The 9,427-nt window shown below is 48.0% G+C and overlaps 1 protein-coding gene across 1 annotated transcript in view; it reads left to right on the top strand.

Moving 5' to 3' along the window:
- Positions 1–9,427, top strand: part of LOC125487130 (transmembrane protease serine 6-like) — a 58,938-nt gene that overhangs the window by 392 nt on the left and 49,119 nt on the right. Inside the window, exon 2 of the mRNA XM_048617346.1 lies at positions 9,034–9,148. Within this exon, the coding sequence (XP_048473303.1) occupies positions 9,034–9,148 (115 nt within the window). The remainder of the gene's footprint in view (positions 1–9,033; positions 9,149–9,427) is intronic.

Below are 9,427 nucleotides of genomic sequence, written 5' to 3'. Positions count from 1 at the left end.
AAAAGATGCGCGTACGAAGCGAGAGGCCGCTGTTCTGGAGAGGGGGTGAATGAGGGGCGGGTGCAGTAATGGAGAGGTGGTGAATGGGGGGCTGCAGTACTGGAGAGATGGTGAATTGGAGGGATGCAGTATTTGAGGGGTGCAGTTCTGGAGAAGTGGTGAATTAAAGGGTGCAGTACTGGAGAGGGGGTGAATTGGAGGGATGCAGTACTGGAGAGGGGGTGAATTGGACAGATGCTGTACTGGAAAGGAGGTGAATTGGAGGGATGCAGTACTGGAGAGGTGGTGAATTGGACGGATGCAGTATTTGAGGGGTGCAGTAATGGAGAGGTGATGAATTGGAGGGATGCAGTACTGGAGTGGTGCAGAACTGGAGAGGTTGTGTACTGGAGGGTGCATTACTGGAGGGGAGCAGTATTGGAGATGTTGTGTATTGGAGGGATGCAGAACTGGAGAGATTGTGTATTGGAGGAGTGCAATACTGGAGGGGTACAGTAGTGTCGATGGTGTTGTTTATAAGAACAGCTTTTCAACTTGAGGCCCTATCTTCCCATTCTCTCACGTGGACTTAGCGCATACTGCCGAACCATTCTAACAGAGATCTCCCTGGGGGTCCCAGCCAATATTTATCCCTCACCAACATCATTAGAAAAAGATTATCTGATCATTATCGCATTGCAGTTTGTTGAAGTTTGCTGCAGAGAGATTTAATGCTGCCTTTCCTACATCACACTTTCAAATAAATACATGTATCTGAATGGTTGCACAGTGATTTGAGGTCAGGAAAGGTGCTGTGTCAATGGCAGTCTCTTTGTGCTGGTCCTTGGTTCAAACACAATCAGTGCAGGATCCATCTCGCTTAAAATGAGGTTCACTCTGCTCAGAAAAAATGTGTTTGATTCCAACATGTTTCCGTTTCATGCATAATGACATGTTTCTGGTCCTGTGCCATCTTTTCCCTGGGGTTGAAAGCTCTGGTGAATTGGCCACCATCTCAGTTTTAATAAGGAAATGTTTCCAGAATCAATAGACTGCCTTTTGTTTACTCAAAGGCTATGTGGTAAGAAATGGGCAAGCGCATTTGCCTCCTCCGAGCTTCTGTGTCCAGTTCATGGATTGAGACCCAGCCTCAGGCCTGGGAATATGTTCCTCACTGCTCCAATACAGCAGGTGCAGCCCAGCTCCTGTACCTCTCCCTGGAGCCATCATCATAATCCTTGGCTCCCCTCCCCTCCACTTAATCCTTCAAGATTAATTAGCCACTCCCTCCAGTTCTTGCTGAACCCATAATCGCTTACTGAGTGGGCGGAATGGAAACGATGCATCCAGAATTTTTTTTGTGACATTGGAAGAGGATTTTCGGAATTGGACAGAAAGACAAATTCAGGATAGATAATCTCTATTAGTTTTACATAAAAAGCGACCAACATGGATTTGCATGCAATGTTTCATAGTCAATCCTCCTTGGAATTTCCTGGAGCTGAACAGCCAATATCATTTTTCTGTTTCGTTATGCTTCCTTTGCATTTCTTCTACGTTTTTGTGCATTGGTTTCAAAAAGAAAATTGTAAGTGTGCTGTTAGATTGAGTAAGGCAGCAAGTCAAGTAGGGGAATCCTTCTATAATATCCCTATCCACAGCTGGCAGTGGGACAGGAGAGACAAAATCCTTGGAGCTCTCTTACATATCATGGAGTTGGGGTAAAGTTACAAAACTCCACCTCTCTCATTAGGGAGAGAGATATCTGGTGATGGTAGGTTAACCTGAGAGTGACCACGCCTCAGGTGGGGGGAGATGCTGAGAAGGAGAGTCCTTTGTGGTAATCTCAGCCACTGTGGAGAATTGAACCCACACTGTTGATGTCACTTTGCACTGCAGAGCAGCCAACTGAGCTAACCAACCCCAAAGGTGGGTGTGCCAGTGTCTCAATAATGCACTCATCAAAATCCATTCCTGTCCTGACAGCGCACATCAGAAGGCTTTTCCCAAGAAGATAATGTGGGAATGCAATTATTTCCACCTTGTTGTCAGATCATCATTTTCCATCCGGAGCGCATTGACATCACAAAATATCGGAAAGATTAAAGGAAGCTAGGTCTCTATTTGAAGGGTGCTGGAATGCTAAGGAGCAGAAGTCTCACTCCAGTTGGAGAAATCTCCAGTCGTTCTGTAACTGGTGTTACATTTCTGGGCACTTCAGAAAGGAGACATTGGCCTTGGAAGTTGGCACTGATCCAATTCACTAGGGCACTGAGGGCAAAAGAGTTGAATTATTCGGACAGGTTGCATAGACCAGCCTTTGCCTTCCCCTGTGGGCATAGAGGATTAAGCAGAGGATCGAATTGATGTGCTTAAAACGATCTAACAAGTTCTGGATTGTTTAGCTCAGTTGGCTGCAGGTTAATGCCAAGGGCATGTGTTCAATCCCTGTATCAGCTGGTGGTAATTCATTGGAGGCCTAGAATTGAGTGGTTTCCCTCAACCCATTTAACCCATTGCCTCTCTCTAATGGAAAGACTTGCCTATGTTCTGTCAGCCAAATTGCCCCAATACCCAGGGTGGGTGCAAAGGGACCATGTCCTTTTGATGGGAAACTCCAAACCAAGGAAAAGTAACATTAAAATTGAAGCTTGGCAGTTCATGTGTGATGACAAGAAAGTCTTCCTCACACAAGCAGTCCTGGAAATCTAGAGACCTCTTCCCCAATGACTTTATCAATGGAGTCGGTGTGGGGGGAGGGGAGCGTCAATTGAAAATGCCAAAACTGAGACCGTCATTAGCCAAGGAACCGTGGCAGGTAGATCGGGTTCGTGTACAGAAGAGCCATAATTCAAGCGTGATCGAGTGGAAGTGGGGGAGAGTGGAAGGAATGTCTTCGCCAGACACAGAGAAGCAAAACCCTCTTGCATTGCTGACCATTCACAGATGCATCGAAAGAGGAGACAGCCACCAAATCTATCAACATGAGGATTTTCACCCCTCTAGTAAATCATTACTCAGACTCTGTCACTGAAAGGACAGGCTCAGTTTTAAGGTCAGTCCTTTCAGAGAGCTGCTGTATGACTCGACTACAAGGGTCATATGAAAGCAAACACCAGCCTTTAGAATCTGAGTGCCCTGATTCTGCAATTTTTAATTTTCCTGAAAATATGCAGAAAACCTTGCATTTATATAGCATGTTTCACCACTGCTGGCTCTCCTACAGCGTTTCTACCCAACAGATTATTTCTAAAGGGTAGTTGGTGTAAGGCAGGAGGCAAAAGAGCCAGTTTGCCCACAATCAGTTCAGGGGAATGTACAGATAACCAGCATTTTTTTGTGCCATTGCTTGAAAGATAAATATTTTATTCTTTCGTGGGATGTGAGAATTGTTGGTAAAGGCAACATGTGTTCGTCCCAATCTGCTCTTGAGAACACCATAAGAAATAAGAACAGGAGTAGGCCATTCAGCCCCCTCGAGCCTGCTCCATCATTCAATGGGATCATGGCTGATTCAACATTCCTCACGGCCTGCCCTTTCCCCGTCACCCTTAAGTCCCCGACTGATCAAGAATCTATCTCAGCCCGAGATACACAAGGACTCTACCCCCATGGCTCTCTGTGGCAAGAAGTTCCAAAGACTCTCAGCCTTCTAAGAGAAGAAATTCCTCCTCATATTAGTCTTAAATGGGCGCCCCTTTGTTCTGAGACTGTGTCCTCTGGTCCTAGACTCTTCCATGGGGGGAAACATCCTCTCTGCATTTACCCTGCCAAACCCCTCAAGAATCCTTCGTGTTTCAATGAGATCACCTCTCATTCTTCTAAACCCCAGTGAGTAGAGTCCAACCTGTTTAACCTTTCCTCATAAGACAATCCTGCAATACCATGCAATCTTCTCTACTGCCTCCAATGATATGATATATTTTCTTCAATAAAGGGACCAACACTGCTCACAATACTCCAGGTGTGGTCTCACCAGCATCTTGTACAGGTGCAGTAAGCCTTCCCTACTCTTACACTCCAACCTCCTTGAAATAAAGGCCAACATTCCATTAGCCTTCCTGATTCCCTGCTGCAACCTGTAAAAGGAAGAATACTATTAAGCTGGAGAGGGTGCAGAAGAGGGTTACTAGGATGTTGCTGGGAATGGAGGGTTTGAGTTATAAGGAGAGGCTGGAAAGGATGAGACTTTTTTGAATGGAGCGTAGCAGGTTGAGTGGTGACCTTATAGAGCTTTATAAAGGGATGCTAGAGGAATGGAGTTTAAAAACAGGGAGGCTATGCTGCAGCTGTATAGGGTCCTGGTGAGGCCACACCTGGAGTACAGTGTGCAGTTTTGGTCTCCTTATTTGACAAGAGATATACTAGCACTGGAGGGGGTGCAGAGGAGATTTACTCGGTTGATTCCAGAGTTGAGAGGGTTGGATTATGAGGAGAGACTGAGTAGACTGGGATTATACTCATTGGAATTCAGAAGAATGAGGGGAGATCTTATAGAAACATATAAGATTATGAAGGGAATAGATAAGGTGGAGGCAGGGAGGTTGTTTCCACTAGCAGGTGAAACTAGGACTAGGGGGCATCGCCTCAAAATAAAGGGAAGCAGATGTAGGACTGAGGTCAGGAGGAACTTCTTCACCCAAAGTGTTGCGAATCTGTGGAATTCCCTGCCCAGTGAAGCGGTTGAAGCTACCTCGCTCAATGTGTTTAAGGCAAGGCTAGATAAATTTTTGAACAGTAAGGGAATTAAGGGTTATGGTGAGTGGGCGGGTGAGTGGAGCTGAGTCTCAAAAAGATCAGCCATGATCTTATTAAATGGCGGGGCAGGCTCGAGGGGCCAGATGGCCTACTCCTGCTCCTAGTTCTTATGTTCTTATAAAATCATGAAGGGTAGGGATGCGGTGAATGGCAGGTGTCTTTTCCCTAAGGAGCAAGATTAGGAGGCACATTTTTATGGCGAGAGGAGAAAGATTTAAAAAGGCCATGGGGGCAACCTCTTTTATACAGCGAGTGGTTTGTGTGTGGAATGAACTTCCTGAGGAAGTGGTGGATGCGGGTAAAATTACAATGATTAAAAGACATTTGGATAAGTACATGAATAAGAAATGTTTGGAGGGATATGGGCCAGGCACAGGCAGGTGGGATGAGTTTAGTTTGGAATTACGGTCGGCATGGACGAATTGGACCAAACAGTCTGTTTCTGTGCTGTATGACTCTAACTATGTGCTAGTTTTCTGTGTTTCGTGCACTCGTACCCCTCAGGTCCCTTTGTGTTGCAGCTTTCTCTCTGTTTAAATAGTATTCTGTTCTTTTGTTCTGCCTTCCAAAATAAACAACTTCACATTGTATGAAAGGTGGAAGTGGGGTGCCTTCTTGAAGCTCTGCAGCCCATGAGATACAAGTAGGGGAGGGCGGGTGGAAAGGAAGTCGGGTAGGAAGGGAGGTTTAGGATTTTGACCCGGTGACAGTGAAGGAACAGTGATATATTTCCAAGTCAGGATGGTGTGTGGCTTGGAGCGGAACTTCCCATTGACTGGGTGACTGTCTGTGTAGAGTTTGCACGTTCTCTCTGTATCTGTGTGTGTTTCCTCTGGGTGCTCAGGTTTACTCCCACAGTCAAAGGATGTGCAGGTTAGGGTGGATTGGCCATGGGAAATTGTCCCATAGTGTCCAGGGATGCACAGGTTTTTGGATTAGCCATGGGAAATGCAGGGTTACAGGGATAGGGTAGGGAGGAGGTCCTAGGTAGTATGCTCTTCAGAGGGTCAGTGTGGACTCAATGGGATGAATGGCCTGCCTCCACACTGTAGGGATGCTATGATTCTGTTCTCGCACAGCCCTGCTTTCCCAGGTCAGCAGGAGACAGCAGCAACTTTTGCTATTCTTGTAAAAATGGGCCAAATAGCCTCCCTTTTGTGCCGCAACAGATCTGTTTCTTTGACTGGATCTGGTAAACCTCCCAAGCTGCTGACAAGAGAAACAAGCCGCCCCCTTCCCCACTTTACAGGGAGATGATAGCCTAGTGGCATTATTGCTGGGCTGTTAATCCAGAGACTTGGGTTCAAATCCTACCATGGCAGATGGTGAATTTTGAATTCAATAAAAATCTGGAGTTAAGAGTCTAATGATGACCATGAATCAATTGTTGGAAAAACCCATCTGGTTCACTAATGCCCTTCAGGAATGGAAACTGCATCCTTACCTGAAGTCAGCCAAGCACATGAATAGGATCGTTTAGAAGGTGTATGGGACACTTGCTTTCATCAGTCGTGGCATAGAGTATAAGAGCAAGGAGGTAATGTTGGAGTTGTACAGCGCATTGGTCAGGCCACAGCTGGAGTACTATGTTCATAAGGTGTAGAGCTGGATGAACACAGCAGGCCAGGCGGCATCAGAGGAGCAGGAAAGCTGACATTTCGGGCCTAGACCCTTCATCAGAAATGGGGGAGGGGAAGGGGGTTCTGAAATAAATAGGGAGAGAGGGGGAGACGGTGATAGAAGGTGGATAATGGAGCAGATAGATGGAGAGAAGACGGACAGGTCAAGGAGGCAGGGATGAAGCTAGTAAAGGTGAGTGTAGGTAGGGAGTTGGGATAGGGGTTGGTCAGTGAGGAGGGAGGGGCGGATGGGTGGGAAGGAAGACGGACAGGTCAAGGAGGCAGGGACGAGAGAGAGGCCTGGTCATGGGATGAGGCCGGGGTTGGGGAGATTTTGAAGCTCGTAAAGTCTACATTGAAACCATTGGGTTGTAGGCTCCCAAGGCGGAATATGAGGTGCTGTTCCTCCAGTTTCCAGGTGGCTTCATTGATACACTGGAGGAGGCCCAGGAAGGACATGTCGTCCAGGGAGTGGGAGGGGGAGTTGAAGTGGTTCATGACTGGAAGGTGTTGTCGTTTGTCACAAACCAAGTGTGGGTGTTCCACAAAGTGGACTCCGAGCCTCCGCTTGGTTTCTCCGATGTACAGGAAGCCACATCGGGAACAACTGATACAATAGAGCACATTAGTGGATGTGCAGGTGAACATCTGTTTAATGTGGAAGGATTTTTTGGGGCCTGGGATGGAGGTGAGGGGTCAGGTGTAGGGGCAGGTGTAGCACTTCCTGCGGTTGCAGGGAAAAGTGCCGGGTGAGTTGGGGCTGGAGAGAGTTGTGGAGTGGATGAGGGAGTCGCGGAGAGCGCGGTCCCTCCGGAAGGCAGATATGGGTGGGGAGGGATTAATATCTTTCGTAGTGGGGTCAGATTGCAGGTGGCGGAAGTGGCAGAGAATGATGTGTTGAATCCGGAGGTTAATGGGGTGATACGTGCTTTTATTGAGGGGAGGGGGTGTGAGAACTGAGGTGCGGGAAACGCAAGAGATGCGGTCAAGGGTGTTTTCAACCACTGTTGGGGGTAAATTGTGGTCCTTGCAAAACGAAGACATCTGGGATGTCCGGGACTGGAGCGCCTCATCTTGGGAGCAGATGCGGCGGAGGCAGAGGAATTGGGAATAGGGATACAGGTTAATTGGGTACTGTGTGCAGTTCTGGTCACCTCACTACAGGAAGGATGTGATAGCACTAGGGGTGGTTCAGAGGACGTTCACCAGGGATGTTGCGTGGGACGGGGAAATTGAGCCATAAGGAGAGACTGGATAGGCTTAGATTGTTTTCTTTAGAGCAGAGAAGACTGAGGGGGTATATGGTTGAAGTGTATAAAATTATGTGGGGTATATACAGGGTGAGTAGAGAGCAGCTGTTCCCCTTGGTTAGGGGGTAAATCATGAGAGGGCATAGTTTAAGGGTAAGGGGCAGGAGATTCAGAGGGGATTTGGGAAATAACTTTTTCACTCAGTGAGTGGTGGGAATCTGGAATGCACTGCCTGGGAAGGTAGTGGAGGCTGGGTACATTGTCCAGTGTGGGTACACTGCCCCAGTGTGGGCACACCCCCCAGTGTGGGCACACTGCACCAGTGTGGGTACACCCTCCAGTGTGGGTACACTGCCCTAGTGTGGGTACATCCCCTAGTGTGGGCACACTGGCCCAGTGTGGGTACACTGCCCAGTGTGGGTACACTGCCCCAGTATGGGTACACCCTCCAGTGTGGGTACACTGCCCAGAGTGGGTACACTGCCCCAGTGTGGGTACATCCCCTAGTGTTGGCACACTGTCCCAGCGTGGATACACCCTCCAGTGTGGGAACATCCTCCAGTGTGGGCACACTGCACCAGTGTGGGCATGTTGCCCCAGTGTGGGTACATTGCCCCAGTGTGGGTACATTGCCCCAGTGTGGGTGCATCCCCCAGTGTGGGAACACTGCCCCAGTGTGGATACATCCCCCAGTGTGGGTACACTGCCCCAGTGAGGGTGCATCCCCCAGTGTGGGTACACTGTCGCAGCATGGATACACCCTCAGTGTGGGTACACTGTCGCAGCGTGGATACACTCTCCAGTGTGGGTACATCCTCCAGTGTGGGCACACTGCACCAGTGTGGGCACATTGCCCCAGTGTGGGTACATTGCCCCAGTGTGGGTACACTGCCCCAGTGTGGGTACATCCCCCAGTGTGGGTACACTGCCCCAGTGTGGGTACACTGCTGGAAACCTTACAACCTTTTAAAACAAAAATTTGGATGAGTACTTCAAATATCATAACATTCAAGGATATGGGACAAGTGCAGGAAATTGGGATGAGTGCATGTTTAGTGGAAGTTATGTCGGTGTAGACTCAAAGGGCCTTTCCTGTATTGTATGAATCTACCTGGTCTGGCCTACATGTGACTCCAGACCCACAGCAATGTGTTTGACTCCTCACTGTCCTCTGGGATGGGCAATGAATAAAAAAAATTGAATGTTTCTTTGCTGTCAACCATCCTCCTTTCCCCTGTCTCCAAAATCTGCGATAAATGAAGGAAAGAGGGGAAATGAAAATGCACAACTTTCTTTGATGCACGTTTTGAGATGAATTCCCACAGAGTGGTTGTAGTGTCCTGGAGTGCAGTCAGCCTGAAGGTATTTGAGTGATTGTAAACGTTGCAGTGACAAAAATGGTTGCCTTTTTGTCTTTTTTATTCCAGGTGGTTGTACCTACCAAACTGGCAGGGACCGGCAGGAGGACAATAATCATCATGTCCTTTGTGCTAATCATCATCATTTTGGTCATAACTGGGATTGTCCTCTGGTACTTCCTGCGTAAGTGATCCAGCTGTTCCTCCCATTCAACAGGAAAGAGTGCATTCCTGTTAAACATCTTAAGAATTGTCACTGGACAGTGACCAACACTACAGTGCATATACACACTGGGACAGTGTACCTACATTGGAGGGTGTACCCACACTGGGATAATGTACCCACACTGGGGCTGTGTACCCACTCTGGAGTATGTACCCGCACTGGGGCAGTGTACCAACACTGGGGTATGTAGGCACACTGGGGCAGTGTACCCACACTGGGGTATGTATGCACACTGGG

This window comes from Rhincodon typus, chromosome 37 (assembly GCF_021869965.1).
Source record: "Rhincodon typus isolate 14 chromosome 37, sRhiTyp1.1, whole genome shotgun sequence".
Lineage (NCBI taxonomy): Eukaryota > Metazoa > Chordata > Chondrichthyes > Orectolobiformes > Rhincodontidae > Rhincodon > Rhincodon typus.
This window is presented reverse-complemented; position numbering and strand designations above follow the sequence as displayed.